At 42.8% G+C, this 25435-nt stretch overlaps 1 protein-coding gene and 1 non-coding gene across 7 annotated transcripts in view; both read left to right on the plus strand.

Annotated features, from left to right (window-relative positions):
• MTHFD1L (methylenetetrahydrofolate dehydrogenase (NADP+ dependent) 1 like) overlaps nucleotides 1–25435 on the plus strand; it is a 231075-nt gene that overhangs the window by 68413 nt on the left and 137227 nt on the right. For all 6 annotated transcript variants that reach the window (XM_015137112.3, XM_015137113.3, XM_028847236.2 and 3 more), the window contains exons 12-18: nucleotides 399–535; nucleotides 2290–2336; nucleotides 8059–8166; nucleotides 9034–9108; nucleotides 11043–11145; nucleotides 18076–18152; nucleotides 22370–22510. In XM_015137112.3, the coding sequence (XP_014992598.2) occupies nucleotides 399–535; nucleotides 2290–2336; nucleotides 8059–8166; nucleotides 9034–9108; nucleotides 11043–11145; nucleotides 18076–18152; nucleotides 22370–22510 (688 nt within the window). The remainder of the gene's footprint in view (nucleotides 1–398; nucleotides 536–2289; nucleotides 2337–8058; nucleotides 8167–9033; nucleotides 9109–11042; nucleotides 11146–18075; nucleotides 18153–22369; nucleotides 22511–25435) is intronic.
• On the plus strand, nucleotides 2814–2918 carry LOC114677811 (U6 spliceosomal RNA). Its single transcript, XR_003729255.1, has one exon. It is a non-coding gene; the product is annotated as a U6 spliceosomal RNA (small nuclear RNA).

Below are 25435 nucleotides of genomic sequence, written 5' to 3' on the forward strand. Positions count from 1 at the left end.
TAGGCCCTGTGCCCACACCATAGGCCCTGTGCCCACACCCTGCCCCAATAAATGGCTCAGGAAGAACAAGTGCTACATACTCATTGGCAAGATATGCCACCATCAGCTTAATTATTTAAACCATTTTGACAAATGGTTTTATGGCCTTTCTTGAAATTGATGTTGTTATTAGCACTGCCCAATAACTTTTCCTTTTTGGTCTCTTGGTAAAGGTGTGTCTGTATCTTGACTTTAGCTTATGCCTGGTCTGTGTGATGGGGTAGACCATAATAGCCTGAGAAATTAAATTCTGGAGTGCATTTTGGAATGAGCACCCCCAGATTTGATTCTAGTGTCTTAGGCTGGTTTTGCATTGATTGGGAAATATTATAAAATTCACTTTCTCCTCCCGGACTCAGGATTACACCCACCCCTCTTGGAGAAGGGAAGAGCACAGTTACCATTGGGCTTGTGCAGGCGCTGACTGCACACCTGAATGTCAACTCCTTTGCCTGTCTGAGGCAGCCTTCCCAAGGACCAACGTTTGGAGTGAAAGGTACTGTCTTTAACAACTAGTGTACTTTTCAGGGCAAAGTTGGGGGGAGCAAATTGTAAAAAGAACATTGTCAACAGATAAAGAGTTAAGACTTTTCAGGGGACTTGATACATTTCTTCACTGCGCACTCAGTACATAGTGGTCGCCGCACGTTGGTCCCCCTGCGCATGGAAGTGAGCAGTGGGAGCTGCCAGGGCTTCACTGGACGCCTCGGGAGCCGGTTCCTGAGGCTGTGTTGCTCAAGGCTCCCACCTCAGTGCAGTCTCCCATTTCATCAGGACCTTCTTTGCCAAGTGATCTTGAAACACGGCCATCCATATCGGTGTTTGATCATCCCAGTCTCGGAAAAGGTCTTTCCCTCTGCTTTAGTCTCGGCTCACTGGAGTTGCTGTGTGGGGCCCGCAGAGCTCTCTGGAGACGGACTGGCTGTGGACGGCGAGTTGTGATGAAATTCCTCTTTGGCTGTGGTTGGGCTGGGATCTGGCACTTTCCCATTTGTTACTCTTTCTTCCTTGATTTATCATGAAATCATTCCTTAACTCACTTTACAATGGTATTTATTGCTGCAATTACAGTTTGTCTTTGGCACTTCATGATTTTTTAAGAATATTATATTTCTATTACTGTTACACATATTAAAAACGTATCTCGTTAAGTACTGATAACTCAGAGTGTCATGCGTCGTGTAGCGGAATGAACACTAGGGTTGGGGTGAGGAGGCCGAGGTTTTGGTCACAGCTGTGTTTCCTACCGTGATGTGACCCTTGACCACTTGAGCCAGTCACAGCCTCTCGGAGCCGCATCTCTAAAAGTCCAAAATGCTGAGAGCGGCACCAGGCTCACCCAGTTGTTGAGAGGATCAAATGAGAAAGCAGGTAAAGAATGAGGGCTACTGCCAAATGATACACACATGGGCGGTGCTGTTACTGCTTTAGGAAAGAGGAGTCCTTTTACTCTAACAACCAACATTTTTAGGGCTGTGCAGCATGACAAATCTCACATACTATTATCTGAAATAAATTGAAGTTTATAATTTATTCATTTGAGGTGGTTATGCGGTGGGTTTTTGTTTTGTTTTATTTTGTTTTGAGACAGAGTCTCGCTCTGTCGCCCAGGCTGGAGTGCAATGGTGCAATCTCAGCTCACTCCAACCTCTGCCTCCGAGTTTCACGTGATTCTCCTGCCTCAGCCTCCCAAGTAGCTGGGACTACAGGCGCCCGTGACCATGCCTAGCTAATTTTTGTATTTTTAATAGAGATGGGGTTTCACTGTTTTGGCCAGGCTGGTCTCGAGCTCCTGACCTCAAGTGATCCACCCGCCTCAGCCTCCTGAAGTGCTGGGTTTACAGGCATGAACCACCTCGCCCAGCTGCAGTGTATTTTTTTTAAACAAAGTTTTCTCAGATATGAAATCATGTACAATTGATTTAGATAAAGTATAGTCACAGAGATCTAATAATAAATTAACAAAATATTCTCATATCCTGGTATGTTTTACAGTAATGACATCTGCTCTATTTTTACCTTTTTTTTTTTTTAAGCAAAGAAACAGAGGTATAGTTAAAGTGTCAACTTTTTTTTTTTTTTTCTATTCTGCTTGGATATAACCATTAGTGTCTCTCACTGCTTTTTGTTACTTCATCTTGGGTGTGACGCCTCTCTGTTGGGTTTGGGGAGCTGTGTCCCTTGGGCTGTGTCCATCGTGGCAGCTGTACTTGGTGACCCGTTTGAAATGCCGCTTGCTCTGTTGTTTAGGAGGAGCCGCGGGTGGTGGATACGCCCAGGTCATCCCCATGGAGGAGGTAAGACCTTGAAGAGATGCCGGTGAGCTATCACTGTGTCTCCTTCTGACATCTTGTCTCCACTCCCATCCACACAGGCCCACAGACCCTCCTCCACGATCCCAAAGTCCTTAAGGCTCTGAAACCCCAAAATGTTTGCATAACTCATGCAGTGGCAAACCCTAGTATTGACTGTGATGAGCTATAATTATATGGATTTTGTATGTGCTACTTGGCGTGAATATTCACATACATTGCTGTAGAAAAATTATTTTTGATTAACAGGTGCTGACCTAGCCCCTGCTTGGGGTGTTTTACAAATAAACTACATGTAAATCATACTGCCTTCCTAAACTCCAAAATATTCTGAACCCTAAAACCCTGCTGGTCTTGCGGGTCTGGATGAGAGAATGTGGGTCTGTGCCTCTCTCGATCATCTGCTGTACTGCCGAGTTCACGAGGACTTCACGCTTCCCCTCTGTCAGTTCAGGCTCCAGTGTGTGCCTCGGCAGCACAGATACTAAAACTAGAATGACACAGAGAGGATTCGCATGGTCCCTGCACGAGGATGACACACAAATTTGTGAAGTGTCCCATTAAAAACGAAAGACTCCAAAATAAAAGAGTTCCAGAGGAAAATGGGCAAAAAGACCTGACGTTGTTAATTCCCACTTCTCTAAGAACTCCCCCTTCGTTCCGCATAACCTCTTCTTTGTCGCCTGTAACTAACCAGGGACCAGTTCTTTTCATTTCCACTGTCTGCATCCACCTCATCATTCAGGGCCTGGGCAATCTTCCAAAACCCAAATCTGAGCAGGTCACTTTCCTGTTCTGTCATCTCTGCCATTGCCTGTCACCCTCCAGCACAGCACAGGAGGTCCTCGTGGGCGGCTGCTCCTGCTTCCCTGTCCGCAGGTCCCCGCCTGCCTTCTTTCTACCGCGTCAAGCTCCTTACAGACTTTTTTTTTTTCTTTTTGAGACAGAGTTTTGCTTTGTTGCTCAGGCTGGAGTGCAGTGGCATAATCTCGGCCCACTGCAACCTCCACCTCCCAGGTTCAAGCAATTCTCATGCCTCATTCTCCTGAGTAGCTGGGATTACAGGCAACTGCCACCGTGCCTGACTGATTTTTTGTATTTTAGTAGAGATGGGGTTTTACCGTGTTGGCCAGGCTGGTCTCGAACTCAAGAGCTCAGGCAGTCCGCTGGTCTTGGCCTCCCAAAGTGCTAGGATTAGAGGCGTGAGCCACCGTGCCCAGCCCTTGCAGACTCTTTTCCTGTTCTCTCTCGGTTCCAGGATTTTCCCATGCCTGGAACATTCTTCCTTTTCTGTCCTCTTTACCCAGCTTAGGGGTTTTGTCAAGGTTCTTCTCTACCCCACAGACTCCCTCTGTGTTTATGGCTATCTGGTTCAGTTGGCTGTGGCGAGTCGTGGGCCTTTCTTGAGGTCTCAGGTCCCAGCATTGAGCAGAGTACCCAGCACATAGTAGGAACTCACTAGAAAGTATTTGTTGACTTTGTTAAAGGAATGGAAGTGTTTACCCAGGGAGGTCTGAGTGTCAGGGAAGCTAAAGAGAAAATCAGTATAAACTTCAAGTACTGGGAGTAGCAGTGAGAAAGAGTAGTCCGAGGCACTGCTGAGAAAAATCGTCCCGGGCCTCAGGTCAGAATGGGGATGGGTACATTCACAAGCCAGACCCAGAACCAGGAGGCCAAATTAGAGGTGGCATACAAGGGGCATACACAGGGGAATGGCTCGGGTTTAGCCAGCAAATTGGAAGGACATTGGTGTCCCACTGGTTTAAGGCATCAGCTGTGTGGCTTGGAGGAGAGAGCTACTTTTTTATTTTATTTTATTTTATTTTATTTTTTGAGATGGAGTCTCGCTCTGTCACCCAGGTTGGAGCACAATGGTGCAATCTTGGCTCGCTGCAACCTCTGCCTCCCAGATTCGAGTGATTCTCCTGCCTCAGCCTCCCGAGAAGCTGGGATTACAGGTGCCTGCCACCATGCCCAGCTAATTTTTGTATTTTAATAGAGACAGAGTTTCACCGTGTTGGTCAGGCCAGTCTTGAACTCCTGACCTCAGGTAATCCACCCGCCTCCACCTCCCAAAGTGCTGGGATTACAGGCGTGAGCCACCACGCCTGGCCAAGAGGATTACTTTATGAGGGTGGAGTGGGCCAGACACACTCGGGCAAGTTTGTTCCTTGAAGTTGAGTGCCTCCAGTCTCTTCTTCGTCTGTATCCTCCCAACTCTGAGCACTATGCCTGACACTTAGGGGATGTTTGTTGACTGAGTGCCAGGCACAGACAATATGTACTGGACGGAACATAATAAATCACCATAGGGGAAAATGTTAGAATAAATTCCAGATGGACTGAGGAATTGAAAGTGAAAACACTGTGACTGGAAGGATGAGAAGGAGCCAGCCTTGTGAAGAATGAGGGAGAGCATTCAGCCAGTGGGAACTGCTGGTGGGAAAGCCCTGAGGCAGGAAAGGGTGTGACCTGTTCAGGGAAGTGGAGGACACCAGGCTGGCTGGGGCCCCGTGGGCCAGCGGGAGTTGGGGGGTTGAGGTAGAGAAGTGTGCAGGCGCCAGCTTTGTTGGGTAATTGCAATTTGTAGCCAAGAACCTGGATTTTATTTGAAGTGCCAAGGTCAGCCATTGAAGGGATCTTGACAGATAACACAATGCAGATTGAGTTTTATTAAAATCACCCTCTCTTCTGTGTGATGAAGGGACCAGGGGCCTCTCAGTAGACACGATGAATCCAGGAGGAAGACTATGGAAGTAGCCCAGGGAAAGATGGCAGTGGCTTGGCCTAGGATGGGGTAGTGAGGATGGAAAAGAGGAAAAAACAGTTTAAGATTTGTTTGCTGATGTGTGCAGGATTAGATGTTAGGGGTGAGAAAAGGGGAGGATTCAAGGATGACATCCAGGGTACTGGCTTGAGCAACTCAGTAGACTCATTTGTTGAGGCAGAGAACAGGAGAGTGATGGTATGAGGTTTGAACTGTGTAGTGTGGGGTATGGTGGAGGGTGGTAGTCAGAAGGAGGGAGTCAGTGTAGAGGCCTATGAAACATGCAGGTGGACATCAAGTAGACGGCTGGAAGGAAAAACTTACATTCCAGTTGTGAGATGGCCAAAGGGTTCAATAGAAACATCGGAAAAGAAATATTAACTAAATGCATATTCATCTTCACCAATCATCAAGTAAATAAATCTACATTAAAACCACTATCAGGCCAGGCACGGTGGCTCATTCCTGTAATCCCAGCACTTTGGGAGGCCAAGGTGGACAGATCGCTGAGGTTAGGAGTTGGAGACCAGCCTGACCAACATGGGGAAACCCCGCCTGTAATAAAAATACAAAAATAAGCTGGGTGTGGTGGCAGCCGCCTGTAATCCCAGCCACTCAGGAGGCTGAGGCAGGAGGATCACTCAAACCTGGGAGGCAGAGGTTGCAGTGAGCCGAGATCACGCCACTGCACTCCAGTCCGGGCAACAAGAGCGAGACTCCATCTCTAAATAAATAAATAAATAAATTAAATAAAACTACTATCAGTTACCATTTTACTTGTCAAGTTGACAAAATTGGATTTTTCAAAAAAGTTATGATACCAAATTTTGGCAAAGAAATTGAAATGGACTCCCACACACTGCTGGGAAGTGTATGTTGATAAAAACACTTCTGGGAGAAGGGTAGAAATACATATTAAGTACTTTACCGTGCATATCCTTTGGCCCAAATAAATTCATTTTTAGTGCACCCTAAGGAAAAAATGAATATATGAGAAAATAGATCATTTTAAATTAAATATACCCTCACATAGTTTATAACATTAAAAAATGGGGGGATAATAATAGGACCTCAAGTTAACTATATTTTGAAGACTATTTAATGATGTAAAAATGCTAGCTATATTGAGAGTGGAAGAGCTAAAGTGTAAACTGTTATGGTGTTATGATTCCAACATTTAAAAGTATAAATATATATTTATAAAATATATATATACACATATGTAATTTTTCATGTTTTCTCCAGTTAGCATTATTTTATGTTATAAAGTAAAATTTTAACAAGAAAATATTTAACCTTCCAAGAAATTAAGGAAATGCAGCTTTAAAAAGAATAACACTTTGTCAACTATTAAATTATTTCTTAGTCTAAAAGTTACTTTATTTCTGAAGTAACTGATCTACTACTAGTGTTTTGTGGATGACACTTCATCCCTTTCAAAAAGCAATTTGGTGATATTATCAAGATCCCAATGGCCAGGTGCAGTGGCTCACACCTGTAATCCCAGCACTTTGGGAGGCTGAGGCGGGTGGATCACAAGGTCAGGAGTTCAAGACCAGCCTGGCCAACATGGTGAAACCACATCTCTACTAAAAATACAAAAATTAGCCAGGCATGGTGGCGGGCGCCTGTAGTCCCAGCTACTCAGGAGGCAAGAGAATTGCTTGAACCTGGAGGCAAAGGTTGCAGTGAGCCGAGATCATGCCACTGCACTCCAGCCTAGGTGATAGAGCAAAACTCTATCTCAAAAAAAATAAAATAAAACAAAAATACTTCATCCCTTTCAAAAAGCAATTTGGTGATATTATCAAGATCCCAAGGGCCGGGTGCGGTGGCGCACACCTGGAATCCTAGCACTTTGGGAGGCTGAAGCAAGAGGATCCCTTGAGCCCAAGAGTCTGAGACCAACCCGGGCAACATAGTGAGACTGCATCTCTACAAAAAAAACGAAAAGAAAGAGAGCTCTTTTAACCTAGTAACTACTCTCCCGAAAATATATTACTCATTAGCAATTAATTTTTTTAAAAAAAGGAAAAGCTATTTGTGTGTATTCTTTGTAACTGTGGCCTTCCTTGTAAAAGTGAACATTTGGTAGTAGCGTATGTATCCTGCCTGAAACTTTTGGTACATCTACCATATACAGCTTCTATAAATTATACACAAGATTATTATAGAAAAAGTTTTGTGAAAAAGGAAACTTGGAAGTTTGTAGGAAGCTGATTCTACACGTGATAATCATGTGTGCTCATGAGACTGGAAGGAAAATAACAAAATGAGTAGAGTCATGAGGGTAAAATACTTTATTTCTCCAAAATTCTGTGATATTTCATATTATTTTATTGTTACCATTTATTTTATGCCCTGCTTCATTTCAAAGTATATTTGATATGATACTGTTTCTAGATAATAAAACAAGGAAGAAACGTAAAGTGAGTGACTATAAGGAGATTCATTATTAAATTCATCAGAATGTTTTGCCTTAACCTGAGGATGGAAGAATTTATGATCTGAGCGATTGCTCAAAGGTTCTTTGTTGTCACGTGGAAGACTTTGACCTTGATTTTCTGATTTAGGCGTTCCTATAGACTCAGCTCATCATAGGGATATGTAATTTGTGTGCTATTTTATTCAGTCCTTAAATTCCACAGTTGTTTAAAACAAATAGGAAGATGTCTTAGCCGGGCACAGTGGCCCAGGAGCTCATTACCAGCTTAGGCAACATAGCAAGACCCCTGTCTCTACAGAAAATTCAAAAATTAGCCAGGCACAATGGTGTGCACCTATAGGCCCAGCTTACTCAATAGGCTGAGGTGAGAGGATTGCTTGAGCCCAAGAGTTTGAGGATACAGTGAGCTATGATAACGCCACTGCACTCCAATCTGGGTGACAAAGCAAGACCCTATTTCTGAAAATAAGTAAATAGATATCTTATTTCTCTAGTTCAACCTTCACTTGACTGGAGACATCCACGCCATCACTGCTGCCAATAACTTGCTGGCTGCCGCCATCGACACAAGGATTCTTCATGAAAACACACAAACAGATAAGGTGAGAAGGATGCCTTGCTAGCCATTTTGGGTATTGTATCCTGGAATTCCTGGATTCTTAAGGAGTTTGTGGAAAGATTTCAGGTGTCTGCAAACTCTGAAATGTTATTCAATTCAATTTTGTGATTTTTACATATGTCCCTATTTCCTGAGGAGAAGGAGCCATCGTTTGGTCAGATTCTCAAATGGGTTTATGGGCACTGCCAAGTTATTGGGAGAATTGTAGTGTGTTGTAAAAGCCGAACATTCTCTGAGATGAGGCCTTAGTTTTAAAGATGGTAGGTAGACCAGTTCTCTTCATTCTGGTCATAGGTCCAATCTCTAATCTATTCTAAGGGGATTGGACAGATGTCGTTTTTAGATTAATGTTATGTGGAGCTATTTTAGATGTGCTGAAAAGATGGCAGGGGCCCTTACTGGGCTTCATGTGCATGTAGGTTAAGAGTTAAACTACACCCCCAAAGGGGACAGCCCACCAGAAGCTAATTCCTCACAGACATGGGACATAGATAAAAGGGGTACTTTCTGGCATGTTTTACAACAAGGGTCCTCACTTTCTTAAAGTAGTTCCTTAGTGAGTCTTTGCCCCATAATCCAGATACATCTTCATTTGGTAGTTGTAGCGATATAGATCAAGAAATATATTTATGCCAACTCTTTGCAATGTGTGTTATTTCAGATCTCGTCAGTTTTATGAAAATGACAGAATTTAAGTCAACATTGTTTATATTAGCCCGCACATTTTAATAGGGTCTTTTATCTAAATAGTTTGGTTATAAATGCAATGAATTTTTGTCATATGCTGTGAATTGTCCAAGTTCATGGACGATTAACTTTTGTGTGGTCTCATTTTGTTTTGTGTTTTTAGGCTCTGTATAATCGACTGGTTCCTTTAGTGAATGGTGTCAGAGAATTTTCAGAAATTCAACTTGCTCGGCTGAAAGTAAGTTTCCAGTTAGCAGTTCTTTAAAAACAAAAGGTCCTAGAAGCACATCAGAAAGATTGTCAAAGCCTGAAATTTTCAACTTGATTTGATTTTGGTTTTCAGATATCCTTTTGGGTGTTAAACTCTATAGAGACCGAACACTAGAGCAAAGAGAGCACAGTGTTCGAAGCCTGACTCCCTTCTACTCGAAAGAGCCAGGTGGACAAATTAATTAACCTTTTTCGGTCTCAGTTTCTTCATCTATGAAATGAGAGGACTGTTTTGCTAATTTATGAGTACCCTAGTCAACTGACAAGTTAGCTGGGCATAGGAGCACATACATACCTGTAGTCCAAGCTACTCATGATGCTTGCTTGTGAGAGGCTTGCTTGAGCCAAGGTTATAGTGCACTGTGATGGCACCTGTGAATAGCCACTGCATGCCTGCCTGGGCAACACAGCAAGATCCCATCTTTTAAAAAAAAATAACAAATTAGGATTTTTAGTGAGTCCTTCTCTTTCTAAAGTGAAATATTTTTATGAAATTTATTAAATTTCTAGGAAATTATAAGATAACCTTTGAAAACTCATCTATCTCATTTATGGTTTTGTGTTTTGTTGTGTTGTATTTTTTGAGACAGAGTTTTACTCTTGTTGCCCAAGCTGGAGTGCAGTGGCATGATCTCGGCTCACTGCAACCTCCGCCTCCCTGGTTCAAGTGATTCTCCTGCCTCAGCCTCCCAAGTAGCTGTGATTACAGACATGCACCACTGCGCCCAGCTACTTTTTGTATTTTCAGTAGAGATGGGATTTCACCATGTTGGCCTGGCTGGTCTCAAATTCCTGACCTCAGGTGATCCATCTACCTTGGCCTCCAGGATTACCAGCATGAGCCACTGCGCCCAGCCTCGTCTGCGTTTTTGTTGCAGCAAACACTACAATTATACTTGCGTATGCCATCTTAATTCTTAAAACCTGTCTTATCTTTTTTTCTGATGCCATTTGCTGCCTCTGGTCTTCTAATCATATTACTTGCTACTGGCTCTGTTTCAGAGACTAAAAAATAACCCTAAATGATATATGCCACTGGTTGGCATTAATGGTTTTAAAAATTCACCTCCTGCCTCTTACTGAACCAAGGTCAGTGTGTTGAAGTAGTGAGTAATTCCATCCTCGGCAGCTATAACAACATGCAGTTTCTGTCTCACGGAACTTTTTTATGCTTCATCATTAAAAATCACTTTTTTTTTTTTTTTTTTTTTTTGTGACAGTCTTGCTCTGTTGCCCAGGCTGGAGTGCAATGGCGCGATCTCGGCTCACTGCAACTTCTGCCTCACAGGTTCAAGCGATTCTCCTGCCTCAGCCTCCCGAGTAGCTGGGATTACAGGCATGCACCACCACGCCAGGCTAATTTTGTATTTTTAGTAGAAACAGGGTTCACCATGTTGGCCAGTCTGGTCTCGAACTCCTGACCTCAGGTGATCCGCCTGCTTTGACCTTCCAAAGTGCTGGGATTACAGGCATGAGCCAGCGCGCCTGACCCAGTTTAGTTTTGTTTTGTTTTGCTTTGTTTTGTTTTTTGAGACGAAGTTTCGCTATGTTGCCCAGGCTGGAGTGCAATGGCACAATTTCAGCTCACTGCAACCTCCGCCTCCCAGATTACAGCAATTCTCCTGCTTCAGCCTCCCAAGTAGCTGGGATTGCAGGCATGCGCCACTGTGCCCGGCTAATTTTTGCATTTTTTGTAGAGACAGGGTTGATCCATGTTGGTCAGGCTAGTCTCGAACTCCTGACCTCAGGTGATAGGCCCACCTTGGCCTCCCAAAGTGCCAGTTTAGTTTGTTATAAGGCTTTACTAATCATGGAGAAAATAAAATTAGAGGGATAATTTTGGTGACCCTTTGCTTTCTATTTCTTCTCAAACTTCTCGCCTTTTTTCTTTTTAATCATTAGAAACTGGGAATAAATAAGACTGATCCGAGCACACTGACAGAAGAGGAAGTGAGTAAATTTGCCCGTCTCGACATCAACCCGTCTACCATCACGTGGCAGAGAGGTGGGTGCTGGGGAGGTGCCAGCAGGCTGATGGCCAGGTGGGGAGGCGTGTTCGAGCCAAAGCTCTTAGATGAAATTCAGAAACTCACAGTTTGATCCTGTCCAATGGTCTTCCCAGCCTGTGCTTCATATTCCCACCATTTATTTCAGTTACTATTATCATACCACCCTCCTCCCTTATCCTTGCCTCCGATTAAAACAAAAATTCTGTTCAGGCTCAATCCCATCTACTCCTATGTCTTGCAAATTTCCAAGGAAAATTACCTAATTTTCTGTTGCTCTCTCCTTTGACCTCTTGTCTCTATATTAAGAAAAAAAAAAAAAAATCAAACAACATTTTTTTAAAGATCACGCCTCCCTGGCTTTGTCCTGCTCCTCCACCCACCATCCCACCGTCTTCCGTTCACTTCCTTGCTGCCAGCTCTTGGCAGCTCTCTGTGTTTCCAGTGCTGGATTTTCCTCCAAATCTGATATGTGCTTTCACCCACTTAATGAGGCATCCCTCCACCACTTCAAATGCAGCTGGGTGGACTCCCCGTGAGCTCCCCACCACCTCGACTTCCCTGCTTCCCTCTCATCTGTGACATCCCCTTCCTTCTCCCACACTGCCCTCAGTCTTATCACTCACTATGGGATGGGACAGAGGGAAATGCACTAAACGGGAAGTCAGGAGCCCTGCATGTGTGTCTCCCCTGCCACTGACTCACTGCATGACCTCGAGCAAGTCTCGTGCATGTTTTTGGCGTTGGAGATGGAGATGGAGATGGTCACATACGCTGCACAGAAACACGGCAACCACATTTTATGAACCCTATGTGGCTATAGAAATGTTCGATGGCATGGATCCCTGATCCTTCCTGGATTATTCTCATACTTGTGCCCTCATTTACCTCTTTATACTCACATTTGAAACATATTTATCAGATGCACATTTTATAGCAGTTCCTGACTAATAGATTACCTTGCTTCCATTTCCATCCCCCAGTTCAGAGGGTGCACATTAACAGAGATATCCCATTGTGATCAGAGGCCTCCGGTGGCTCCTCACATCCTGGGGGATACAGTTGCCATCACAGAGCTTGGCCTTCAGGATACCCGCAGTGGCTTCCCTCCCTCTGCTCCCTGCCTGCTTTCTAGTCAGGAGGGCCAACCTCCATCCTGCTGCCAGCCCTAGCTGGGCCGTCTCCATCCTGTCTCCTGCCTAGGCCAGTCTTGCCCTCCAAGATGTACCCAGGTCTTGTCCCTTAAGGGAGCTTCCCTTCTGGGAATCCACCCAGCCAGTCCATTAAGAATTTAGTGTTTTTCCACAAACCATGAGGTAGAGAGTCAAAGACCAGAGACTGAGCACTGGCTCTGCCATTTATGAGCTGCACAACTTTGGACAGACTGCTCACTCAGTTTCCTCATCTTTAAAATGGAATCATAATTCCAGCTGCCTTGCTGGGAGGCTTCACTGAAACATGAGCATCTTTTCCAGACCTGAAAGCTCTGCCCACACAATCATCAGAAGTCACTGTGGTGATAGCTGTACTGAGTAGAGTTTTTTGTTTGTTATTATTTTGAGACAAAGTCTCACTTGCTCTGTCACCTAGGCTGAAGTGCAGTGGCATGATCTTGGCTCAGTACAACCTCTGCCTTACTGGCTCAGTCGATTCTCTTACCTCAGCCTTACGAGTAGCTGGAATTACAGGCACATACCACCACACATTGCTAATTTTTGTATTTTTAGTAGAGATAGGGTTTCACCATGTTGGCCAGGCTGGTCTGGAACTGCTGACCTCAAACGATCTGCCCACCTCAGCCTCCCAAAGTGCTGGGATTACAGGCGTGAGCCACTGTGCCTGGCTTGGGTAGTTTTTTTGAGTGTCTTTGTCTCCCAAACTAAACGAAAATCTCCTTGGAAACTTTGTGGGGTTTTTTTGTCTTTGTTTTTGTTTTTGTTTTTTTGAGACAGGGCCTCATTCTGTCACCCATGTTGGAGTGCAGTGGTGCAGTCTCTACTCACTGCAAGCTCCGCCTCCCAGGCTCAAGCGATTCTTCTGCCTCAGCCTCCCGAGTAGCTGGGATTCCAGGCACGCGCCACAACACTCAGCTAATTTTCTTATTTTTAGTCGAGATGGGGTTTCATCATGTTGCCCAAACTGGTCTCAAACTCCTGAGCTCAAGTGATCTGCCTGCCTCGGCCTCCCAAAGTGCTGGGATTACAGACGTGAACCACTGCACCCAGCCTAGAAACTTTTAAGGATGTATTTTTCATTTTGAAATAAGTAATAACATTATAGAGATTTTGGAAATGTCTCAAAAGAATTTTAAAAACCTTGCTATACTAATAAAACTATTCATAGTTTTTTGTGTGCATCTAGTTTTTTGCTATAACTCTAGTTATAACTTAAGTGTATAGATTTTATATCCTACGAGTTTCATTCATTTATATCATAAGCATTTTGTATTTTGTTAGCTCTTTGTGGTAATGGCCATTTTAAATACTCTAGAATATTCCTTTGTGGATGAACCACAACTTACTTAAGCAAGGCTTAGTTCTTGAAAACACCAATAGCATTTTAAATAATGAGCATGAATACTTTCAGCATTTTATTGAGAAGCCTACATATTTTCTCTGAAATTTTTTATAACTAGGAAGGTTTATTATTAAAATGTCATCCTGTCCAAAATGTATTGTCATCTTTTTTTTTTTTCCAAGGCGTTTGTGATTTTGTGTTACTCTTCAAAACTTTTTTGGAGGTTTACTGATGATAGGAAAATCACGAAGGTGGAAATGAGTGTATTTTAAACCAAGCATATGGATGTGCTAAAAGAGAAAGTTTTATGCCAACTGGTATTCTTCGGTATCTGCTTCGGGGCTCCAGCCTGAGCAGCCATCAGAAACAGGGCAATGGCTTAGACATGGATCTTGGAAGAGAAAGGCTACATCATCTTTTATACCTGGGGCTGGTATGCAGTTGGTTTCTCCCTGGAGCCAGGAAGGACTGAAGTGTTTTGTGGTTGTGAATCACTTTTAATGGAAGTGACAACTTTACAAAATTTTTCCAGAAAAAGATTTGAATTCCATTATTGTTCAGGGCACTGAAGTAAAGAAAACTTTATTGCTGTGGACAAGCTACCTGGGTCAGAGGAATTTGGAATGACATTTAATAAGTAGTTTGGCTCTTATGACCATGAATTAATATCATCAAAAGAATTGAGAACATTTGCTAGTAGAGTTTTTTGGCTTAAACCTAGAACTAATGTAACCCTTGTAATGAGATTGGATCTTTATTTGATTTGACAACTAGAGCGGGACAGTCAGGGTACATGGTGGTGGGAGTGAGACCCTCTTCTCAGGCCATATGTATGTTGTGCCATTTAATGACCACCCCTTCCTTTCAGCCTGTGTACAAAATCTGATTGTTTCATCTTTTTTTTGAGACAGAGTCTTACTCTCTTGCCAGGGTGGAGTGCAGGGGTGTGATCTTGGCTCACTACAACCTCCAACTCCCTGGATCAAGCGATTCTTCTGCCCCAGCCTCCCAAGTAGCTGTGACTACAGGCGTGAGCCACCACACCCAGCTAATTTTTGTATTTTTAGTAGAGACGGGGTTTTACCATGTTGGCCAGGATGGTCTCGATCTCCTGACCTCATGTCATCCACCTGCCTTGGCCTCCCAAAGTGTTGGGATTACAGGCGTAGCCACTGCACCCGGCCGATTGTTGCATCTTATGCCTCATACCGAAAGTTTAAAGGCCTCATGTTCCTGGACTCAGAGTGGAACAAGGAACCCACAGACCGTTCCAGAAATGCTTAACATAAGCAGAAGAAAATGTAGACGTATAGCCATTTTGTTACAGAGCACAATTTTGCACAGATGAGCCTCTGCCTCTCCGAGCATCCGAGTCTCGGGGCCTCACAGGCTTGCTGTCTCTCCATCTCCCTTGCATGCCCATCTCCTGGCCGTGGACCAAGGGCCCACAAGCCTTCCTCAGCCTCAGGGAATCAACCATCAAGTGGCTGGTTCCTTGCCCCAACAGCCCTCTAGGGAATCAGTACCGTGTCTTCCACTGGAGCCGAAACAGTAGACCTGCCCCTGATTGAACACGTTGAACTGCCAGGCTCTCAGCCAGTATTGGCTGTTTTTTCAGCCATTAGGCATACTCTGGATGTTCCTTACGACATAGTCAGCACTGTAGTATAGTCAGCACTGTAGTACTAAAAGGGATGGTTCCAAGCAAAAAATAAGCAAACAGATCTCCCCCTGCTGCCTCCACCCCCACACCCACTGGCACTGTCCTAGCATGCCTTACATCAGAGGCTGGCACTGTCTTCGCTATATCTCTGTACAGCTGGCTCGGGACTAGGCACAAGTAGCCCCTCAATACATATTCCAGGAGTGAATAAGCGTTTCTTATTCCACCTTTAGTTCTATCCTTCAGAGACCAGGAATTCCATTCTGGATCACTAACTTAGGGTTACTTTCTAGTATCTTTCTTATGGACTGGAATTTAACCTCCACGTTTCTTATGTGTCACTGATGCATCGCTTACCGGGCCATGTTAAAAGCACAGGTAGTCTTTGGAGGCCACTGATTCTAGGTGATCTTGCCAGACATTTTTTTTTCTTGTTTTCTCTTTGCTAAATAAAAAGCAGCTGAATTTCTCTTGTTGATTTTAAAGAAATTTGATAAAAAGATCCCCTCAATCTGGTGCCAAGATCTTGTATACTACATAGCAGGAAAGATGTTTTTAGTTGATTGACTTTGCACCCCATGTACATCTTGAGAAGAATAGTCGTGGCTGACGATACTGTTGAAAAGCAGGCCTTTCATTTTATATATGCTCCGCTTATAGCTGGAAAACTCATAAAGAAGGTTTCTGTGTGTTTATGTGAGTGTCAGTTGGTGTTTGTGTGAGGGTGTGAGTATGTCTGAGTGTGTGTGAGAGGGAGGGAGCTTGTTATAAAGACTAACAACAGCTGAGTCAGGGAGTAGCCACAAGCCAAGAGGGCAAGCTGGCCTGCTAGTGCTTTGCGTGTGAAAGCGAAGGTTAACTTTCTTCATCCTACCGATGCCTGCAGTCCCAAATATGTAATTTCCATCACCATTTTCATCAGTGCTATATTGTATACATTGAGTAAAGTGGATCTAAATTGTCAACGTGGACAGCTTGTTATTTGAAGCTGCATAAATTAACAAAGTCAGTGTCCTGGCTTTGTTTTGTTGTATTGGTATTCACTAAACCAAACCTAATTTTCACAAAATGTAAATAACTGCAATTCTTGTTTTGTTTTGTTCTGAGAGACGGGGTCTTGGCCAGGTGCCTTGGCTCACGCCTGTAATCCCAACACTTTGGGAGGCCAAGGCAGGTGGATCACATGAGGTCTCACAGGAGGTCGAGACCAGCCTGGCCAACATGGCAAAACCCCATCTCTTCTAAAAATACAAAAAATTAACCAGGCAGGTGGCAGGCATCTGTAATCCCAGCTACTTGGGAAGCTGAGGCAGGAGAATCGCTTGATCCCAGGAGGCGAAGGTTGTAGTGAGCCGAGATCGCGCCACTGCACCCCAGCCTGGGTGACAGAGCAAGACTCTGTCTCAAAAAAAAAAAAGAGAGACAAAGTCTCACTTCCATCTCCCAAATGGGAATGCAGAGACACAATCATGGTCATTGCAGCCTCAGCCCCCCAGACTCAAGCAATCCTCCCACCTCATTTTTGTATTCTTTGTAGAGACAAGGTCTCACTGTGTTGCCCAAGCTGTTCTCAAATTCCTAGGTGATCCTCCCACCTCGGCCTCCCAAAGTGCTGGGATGACAGGTGTGTGCCACCACACCCAGCCAATAACTAAAATTCAAATAAGCCAGTGAAGAAAATAAAGAGAACTGGTGCTTGCTCTAATCACCATTGACTCCCCCCGCCACCCCCCACAATACTACTTTATTTACTTTCGCTTTTTAAAATTGTGGTAAAATATATGTAACATAATATTTTTTCCCCATTTGTAAGCACACAATTCATGGCATTAAATACATTCACAATGATTTTACTATTATCACTGTCTATACCCAGAACCTTTTCATCATCCCCAACAAAAACTCCTTATCCATTAAATAATTATTCCCCTCTTCTGCCCCTGCCTATTCTAGGTGCTTGATATAAGTGGACTCATATAGTACTTGCCTTTCTGTATCTGACTTATTTCACTATGCACAGTGCTTTCAACATCCATTCATGTATCAACATGACCTTCTTTTATAGCCGTATAATACTCCATTGCCTGTCTGTGCCACATGTTGTTTATCCATTCACCTGTTGGTCGCTTCCTCCTTTTGACTATTTTGAATAGTGCTGCTATGAACATGGATGTACAGATATCTGAGTGTCTCCTTTCGGTTCTTTCAAGTAATGCCAAGAAGGGAAGTTGCTGGTTGGGTTTTCTTTTCTTTTTTTTTTTTTTTGAGAGAGAGTCTCACTCTGTCACCCAGGCTGGAGTGCAGTGGTGCAATCTCAGCTCACTGCAAGCTCCGCCTCCTGAGTAGCTGAGATTATAGTGTGCCTCAAGTAATTCTCCTGCCTCAGCCTCCTGAGTAGCTGGGATTATAGGTGCGCACATGCCTGGCTAATTTTTATATTTTTAGTAGAGATGGGGTTTCACCATGTTGGCCAGGCTGGTCTCGAACTCCTGACCTCAAGTAATCTGCTCACCTCAGCCTCCCAAAGTGCTGGGATTACAGGCGTGAGCCACCATGCTTGGCCTCTAGCAGATATTTTTTTGTTTATTTGATTCTTTCTCTGTGTCTACCCATTAGATGGTCAGTTTGGGGGAGCCTGACCGTTTCTCTTTTACCCTCTGCAACTTCCCGAGCATCAGAACAATGCCAGACACACACCAGGTGGCTGGTCCATATTTGTTGGCTGAAGAACTAATCTGTTCTCTTTCAGTACTGGATACAAACGACCGATTTCTACGAAAAATAACCATCGGGCAGGGAAACACAGAGAAGGGCTATTCCCGGCAGGTAGGTGGTACTTTCTTCCCTCTCTGTTCTTATGTTCATTTCCACCGGCTTGGGAGCTCACTCTTTGCCTTTCTTGTCTCATCCCCAACCTGTTGTGGCCAGTGGTTCTCTCACTGTTTCGGGCTCTCAGCAGGGCTGGGAGAGGATCAGAAGACATAGCTCCAGTGTCTTTTTACCATCTTTTCTATGTATGTTTATTTCATTTTCTTTTTTTCATGTATGTTTCCAATTGTGTTTCTAGGAAGAGCCACTCAGGGTATTCTTTGAATATAAATTCTTACTTATTTTATTGGGAACCCAGCCAGGTAATACTACGTCTGCATAACTGATAAATGAAAATCTCAGACACATTACTCAAATTTCATATATCAAGGAACAAACACCTAGTTATTAGACTTAATAGCATGAGGATTTTTTTAAAGGATAATGGCTTATTAATACAAAAATGGGTTATTAATAAAATACAGATAATGCAGAAGAAAAATTATGATGTCTGACTTCACTGTAATAGATATTGGATGTGCATCAATGGCACTTAGGGAATACAAATTAATGCCTATGATTTTTCATCCAGGCACAGTGGGCTTCTAAATTGTGTTGTGTTTTTTTTTTTCTTTTGAATTGGTTAGAAACTGTGCTTTTTAGTACAGTTTTAGATTTATGTCCTTTATGTTTTTATTAGTGAAAAAGAGTCACTTGTACTTTAATAACCAATCCTTACACCAAATAGACTTGGGACCTTTTGAAGTGTCTTGAATTAAAAAGTGAATATAGGTATTGGATTAAGAAGAGAAACTAAGTTCGTGGACCTCGTCTCCTCCCAGTCCTGCAACTTACACACACACAAACAGATTTCACATACCCATGCTAGCAAACTGGAATCATTGCCATGAAGTTTTAGAAAGTTCTGAAAAATAGAAAGATGGAATTAGATTGATGAATAAAAGGACAGCCCAAAATGTGGTGGACTTCCATCCTTAACAAACATTCTTGCTTTTCATGTTCTTAGCCTCTCCTGCTAAAGTGGGAGTTTTGTAAGAGCAGAGGTTATTCCCCTTTTTGTTTGCTGCTGTATTCCCTATGCTCAGAACAGAACTTTGTTACATATAGTCATAGGTGTTCAGTAAATATCTGTTGAACAAGTGAGTAAAATAAGTAAAAGACAATTTATGCATACAGAACTAAAATGCCAACATGAAAAAGATATTCATGAGTAATCATAAAACTGCAAATTGAAACAATGGAGTATCATTTACCTAGGAGCTTGTCAAGTGAAAATAGGAGGTACTAAATGCTAGTGAGGATGCAATGAAATGGGGGCATTTATGCAGCATCAGTGGGAGTGGAAATCCCTTTTGGATGAGTTTGTTATTACTAAAATCTGAAATGACCCAACAATTACAACTTTGGAACTAAAAATATTTTAATAAAAAGAAGAAGAAAATGTGTAACGTGCAGAAAAAAATTCTGTGTATTAGGATATTTGTTGTGCCATTATTTGCAGTGGTGAAAACTGGAAACAATCCAAACGTCCAACAGTAGGGATGGTTGCATATATTTAGTTTGCTATTTTGTCCCATGGGAGAGTTGAAATTAATAAATGTCTGTATAGGTGTCATGACATGAGTAGAGAGCTCTCATACACATTGGAAAGGCTGTAAAACCCATTTTAAAAATTCGAAGTAAAATACTGATAGTGTAAACCTGTTTATGTTAAGAAAAACCCAGCATGTTTACTTACATTATAGGCACTTACAACTTACTTGTGTACATACGTGCCTAGAATGAAAAGTAGAAAGATGGATACCAACTGTTGGCGTTAGTTGCCCGTGTAATGAAAAAGGCCCTTTCTCTGCATAGTTTTGTACTGTTTAGGTACTGGAGAGATGGAAGATTCACAGTGGCCTTGATTTCAGTGCCTACTCTGTGCATTGTATTGACAGTTCCATTATGTATATTAGCACATTTCATTTGTAAAGCTGTTTACAAATGAGGAAATTGGGATGTTATGTTAAAAAACTTGCCCAAGGTTATATCTTGTGTTGCTTTGTGCATAGATATTTTTAAGTAAAAAAGGGTTATAGTGTATTTAAGAGCTTTAACTGCTTTTTATTTATCATAAGACTATAGTGAAGACATCTTTTTAGGTCAATAAAGGTAGACCTGTATCTTCATTTTTAATGGCCACATCATATCTCATAGAGGTACGGTAGTAGCTTCAACCATTTCCCTGTTAATGAACATGTAGAGTGTTTGCAGTTTCGGGCCATCACAAGTAAGCTGTAGGAAGTATACACATATATTTGTGTGTATACTTGTTGATAATATCCTTAGGATATTATTCCAGATGTGTGATTGCGGAGTCAAAGAGGATACAAATTTCCAATGTTGACATATGTTTTGACATTACCTTCTAGGAAATTCATATCAATTCACATCCTTGCCAATATCCCATATTGGCCTTTGTGTGAATGTGTGCTAAATCCCTCATTTGCCCTATTGTGATTATTATGCATTGCATACCTGTATCAGAATATTTCATGCAATCCATAATTATATACACCTACTATATACCTACAAAATGAAAAGGTAAATACTAAAGCAATAAATGTATGATGATCTGATAAACAATAAAAATTTCATTTGTATCTTTATATGATTTTTGAAATATTTTATTTGCAAAACAAAAATGAGCAGCCTTCCGCTATGCATGTCATTTAATCATTAAAGTGAATTAACAGTGATACCTCAATTGACCCAGTTGGTTTCATTTTTTGTATGCTCAAGATGTGAAATTTTGTAATTGTAACAATTACAAATGAAGAGCTTGAATATGGATTATATATTATTCTTATTTACACAGCTAATATTTTAAGAATATGTCTAGTCTTGTGTTTTATACAGAAAATCTCAGTATTAGTCATTTTCTCATAAGGACTGTTTATAATGGAATGGTAGTATAGAGAACCCTAAGTTTCATACATTGAAAAACCACTTATGTTTGGAATGAGTTATATTGAGAATGTAATAATTGAATATAGTTGTATTTGACTTTCAGGTAATATTTTTTCACTAAATCAGTGACTAATGCAATCTCAACCAGGAAGTAGCCAGAAAGTTCCTTATTTCCTTCATTTCCTTACTTGTCAGTGACGGAAATGGATAATAAAATGTCTCATAAGGTGATCCCACCAGGGCATGGCCATTCTCTCTCTGCGTAAGCTTGAACTTGTCTGGCTCACACTCCCCTTGGGAAGAAGAGAATTAAGCTGGGGCATAATGAAGTGGTTCTGTCCAGAGAAACATTCCTAGTGGCTGAATTATGAGGAGGAGGAAGTACACATTCCTGTGTCCCTTTTATTTCATGTTGGACTTTGTACAACAATGGAGCCAGAGCCAAGAGATGGGAATAGGAAGTCCTAGAACTTTTTGCAAAAAGTCTCTGCTCTCTAGCTTTCACTGCTGAAAGCTTCAAGATCTGATGTCACCATACCCTCCCGGGCAGCTGAAAATTGAGTCTGTGCCACCAGTTGACTGGGGTGCCCTCCCTGCTGTGTTCAGATCCAACTCTGGGAAAGTAGCCTCACATGTAGGAAGCCAGCATCTTTCACCGCCCCTCATCTCTGCGCCAGACAGACAATGCAGCCTTCTTGACAGACCTATTACTAACGGGGAGGTGGTCCGTAGGCTAGTCATTAATTCATCTGATGCATATTGCATGTCTTCTGGGTTTCAAGCTCCATGCTGGGGATTCAGAAGTGAACCTGCCTAATATAGTCCCTGCCTTCATGGTGCTTGCGGTCCAGTGGTAGACTGATAATGACCACACTAGACTGATAATGACCACACTAGACTGATAATGACATTAGTAATCAATTAAGTCTGAGACATGCTACAATAGCACACCATGTGGTAGTGCTGTGAGTACTAACAGGGGTCTAACAGGTAGTACTAACAGGGGTCCTAACCCAGCCCACCCCTTGCTGAGCAGAGCATGACAAAGAGCACATTGCCCGTGGGAGGCCATCCTAGGGAGCACCAGGCACAAACCCTGCATGGTCCAGACATGCAGAAAACTGATGGAATTGCATGCATGGCCTTTGGAGGGTAGACTCCCTGGGCCTGCGCTTGCTCCTTGACTGAAGTCCAGCTCCTTGTGGAAATGGCCATCCCATTGGCACTGTCACTGACTGCTACCTGTGTTTGGGCTGGTTCAGGCGCAGTTTGACATCGCAGTGGCCAGCGAGATCATGGCGGTGCTGGCCCTGACGGACAGCCTTGCGGACATGAAGGCACGGCTGGGAAGGATGGTGGTGGCCAGTGACAAAAGTGGGCAGCCTGTGACAGCAGATGATTTGGTGAGTGTTTCCAACCCGGAAGCTTCAGGGAGTGGGCAGTCCTCGTTCTTTGTTACCAGAAAAAGAAAGGCTTTCTTCCTTTTCTCAGTGGGTGTAATGAAGATACAGAAAAAGTTTCTACACACATTTCTTTCCTCACAAGCATGTTTGTCTGACCGCTTCCTAATGTTCTCATAGTCAAACATGACGTGCTTATACCTGGCTGCAACCAAAACACGTGAAATTTTTTTCAGGAGCTTTCCTCCGTCTTTGCTAATCCTGATCTCTGCTTCTGCCTGGGCTGGGGAGGAGTCATCCCCCTGCAGTAACTCGGCAACTTTTTTAAAATGTACCTTCTATACCTGCCTGAAATTGAGGGCAAATCACCTTTTCAAGGAACAGAAAGAAGTGGCTCTGCTTCCATGAACAGGAAGGTAAAGTTAAAATTGGCACATTTCTGGCACCAGCTTGGCTTATTATTTAATTTGGGGCCTTAGATTTGGGTTTCTTATTATAAAAGCAAATCTCTACCTCAATCAGTCTTGCTTTTCTAGTTCCCCTTTGAGTAGTTGTGGTGCTTTCTGTAAAGCTTTCATGGAACACCATTGCCTTTTTTAGTGCTTTTTCGAATTGGCACGCTAATCTTCTTTTCTTCTTCCTCTTTGTAGTGTAATAACAACCTTTCCTGTTAACTTTTTTTTTTGAGACTGTCTGGCTCTGTTGCCCAGGCTGGAGTGCAATGGCACGATCTCAGCTCACTGCAGCCTCTGCCTCCTGGGTTCAAGCGATTCTCCTGCCTCAGCCTCCCAAGTAGCTGGGATTATAGGTGCCCACCACCACACCCAGCTAGTTTTTGTATTTTTAGTAGAGATGGGGTTTCACCAGTTTGGCCAGACTGGTCTCGAACTCCTCAGGTGATCTGCCCACCTCAGCCTCCCAAAGTGCTGGTATTACAGGCATGAGCCACCACGCCCAGCCCTTAAATGTATTTTTGTGTGAGTGTATGGTAAAAATCTTGGATCTGGAAGAAACCCAAAGATTACTCTTTTCAGTTATCTTTTTAAATAAACTCTTTATTTATCTCTTTAATAAACTCTTTTTAGTTATCATTTGTGTTTCTTGTTTGCAAAAGGTACCTAATTTATTCAAATTGTGCTTCATCCAGTGGGAGCTATTGAGAGTTGACCACCCATAGAAAATTGAGGGAGGATTTTAGGAACTGCTGAAGGTTTCTGCCACATGCATGATTCTGATATACCCTGGAAGAATGGTCTGAGCCCTCCTGAAGGGACACAGAGTGTGGACTGCTAGCAGCACACAAAGGGTGGCAGAGCTTGCCCTGCACGTGACAGCACAGGTGCTGAGATGTGTCCCAGAAAGATGAGCAGGTAGAAACCTACCTGAGACATCCAACAGAAACATCCCTCTTAACTTCCTTCCTCCTTTAGTTTTTTGAATCAGTTTATTTGGTTGGGAAGTGTAAGCAAGGATAGTGTGCAGAGAAGTAGGAAAACTGCTCTTCTTCTTCACCTGCTCTGCATTAGCACAACAGGACAACTCTCACTGAGCCTTCCTGTCCTGAAGATTTCTTTCTTCTTTTCTTTTTTTCTTTTTTTTTTTTTTTTTTTTGAGATGGAATCTTGCTCTTTTGCCCAGGCTGGAGTGCAGTGGCGCAATCTAAGCTCACTGCAACCTCCAACTCCCAGGTTCAAGCAATTCTCCTGCCTCAGCCTCCTGAGTTGCAGGGATGACAGGTGCCTGCCACCACACCTGGCTAATTTTTGTATTTTTGGTAGAGATGGGGTTTTGCTATGTTGGCCAGGCTGGTCTCAAACTCCTGACCCCAGGTGACCCACCCACCTTCGCCTCCAAATGTGTTGGGATTACAGGGTGTATTTCACTATGCCCAGCGTGTCCTGAAGTTTTCATAGTGAACCATCTTCGTGTATGTATAATGAGTGGGTTGTATTCATATCATATGTGTGTTATACAGTGAGGTAGATTTCAGTTATATAGGAATATAGTTAATAACAGTGTATTCCTGAAAATTGCTAAGAGAGTGGATATAAAGTGTTCTCACCACCAAAATGATAACCGTGAGGTAATACAGAAGTTAACTAGCTAGGTTTAATCATTCCACAGCATATATATACTTCAAAACATCATGTTATACACAATAAATACATAGAGCTTTATCTGTCAATTTGAAGTTAAGGAAGAAAATAGATTGGATTTTCTTACACCTTTTAAATGATTAAATATTGTAAAAATAGAAACCAATCACATGCGAGAAACATTTACTACTGTTGGTGATAAAAGTACAGGGAGAATGTAATGCACTTTGGAGTCATGAAGATTCTCTGGATGCTGCCACTGCATCTGCTAGCGCCGTGGCATACTGAGGGAAAATGGCACTGTCTTCCGATGCTATGTACAGCAAGGGATAGCACCCTGTTTTCCCCGCTAGAGCTACCATCACAGGCATTTGCTCATGTTATAGCCTTCCAATAACTAATATGTTGAAAACACCAAGACACCAGTTAAGGTCTTTACAAAGCGAGATGGAATTGGAAAAAAAAGAACAAAAGGCCGGGCACAGTGGCTCATACCTGTAATCCCAGCACTTTGAGAGGCCAAGGCGGGTGGATCATGAGGTCAGGAGTTCGCGACCAGCCTGGCCAATATGGTAAAACCCCATCTCTACTAAAAATACAAAAAAAATTAGCCGTGTGTGGTGGTGCGTGCCTGTAGTCCCAGCTACTGGGGAGGCTGAGGCAGAAGAATCGCTTGAACCCTGGAGGCAGAGGTTGCAGTGACCCGAGATCATGCCACCGCACTCCAGCCTGAGCAACAGAGAGAGATTCCATTCTCAAAAAAAAAAAAAAAAAAATGGAAAGAAAAGAAAAGAATGTGAATAGTGACATCACGTTAAAAAGTAATAATAAA

This window comes from Macaca mulatta, chromosome 4, assembly GCF_049350105.2.
Source record: "Macaca mulatta isolate MMU2019108-1 chromosome 4, T2T-MMU8v2.0, whole genome shotgun sequence".
Lineage (NCBI taxonomy): Eukaryota > Metazoa > Chordata > Mammalia > Primates > Cercopithecidae > Macaca > Macaca mulatta.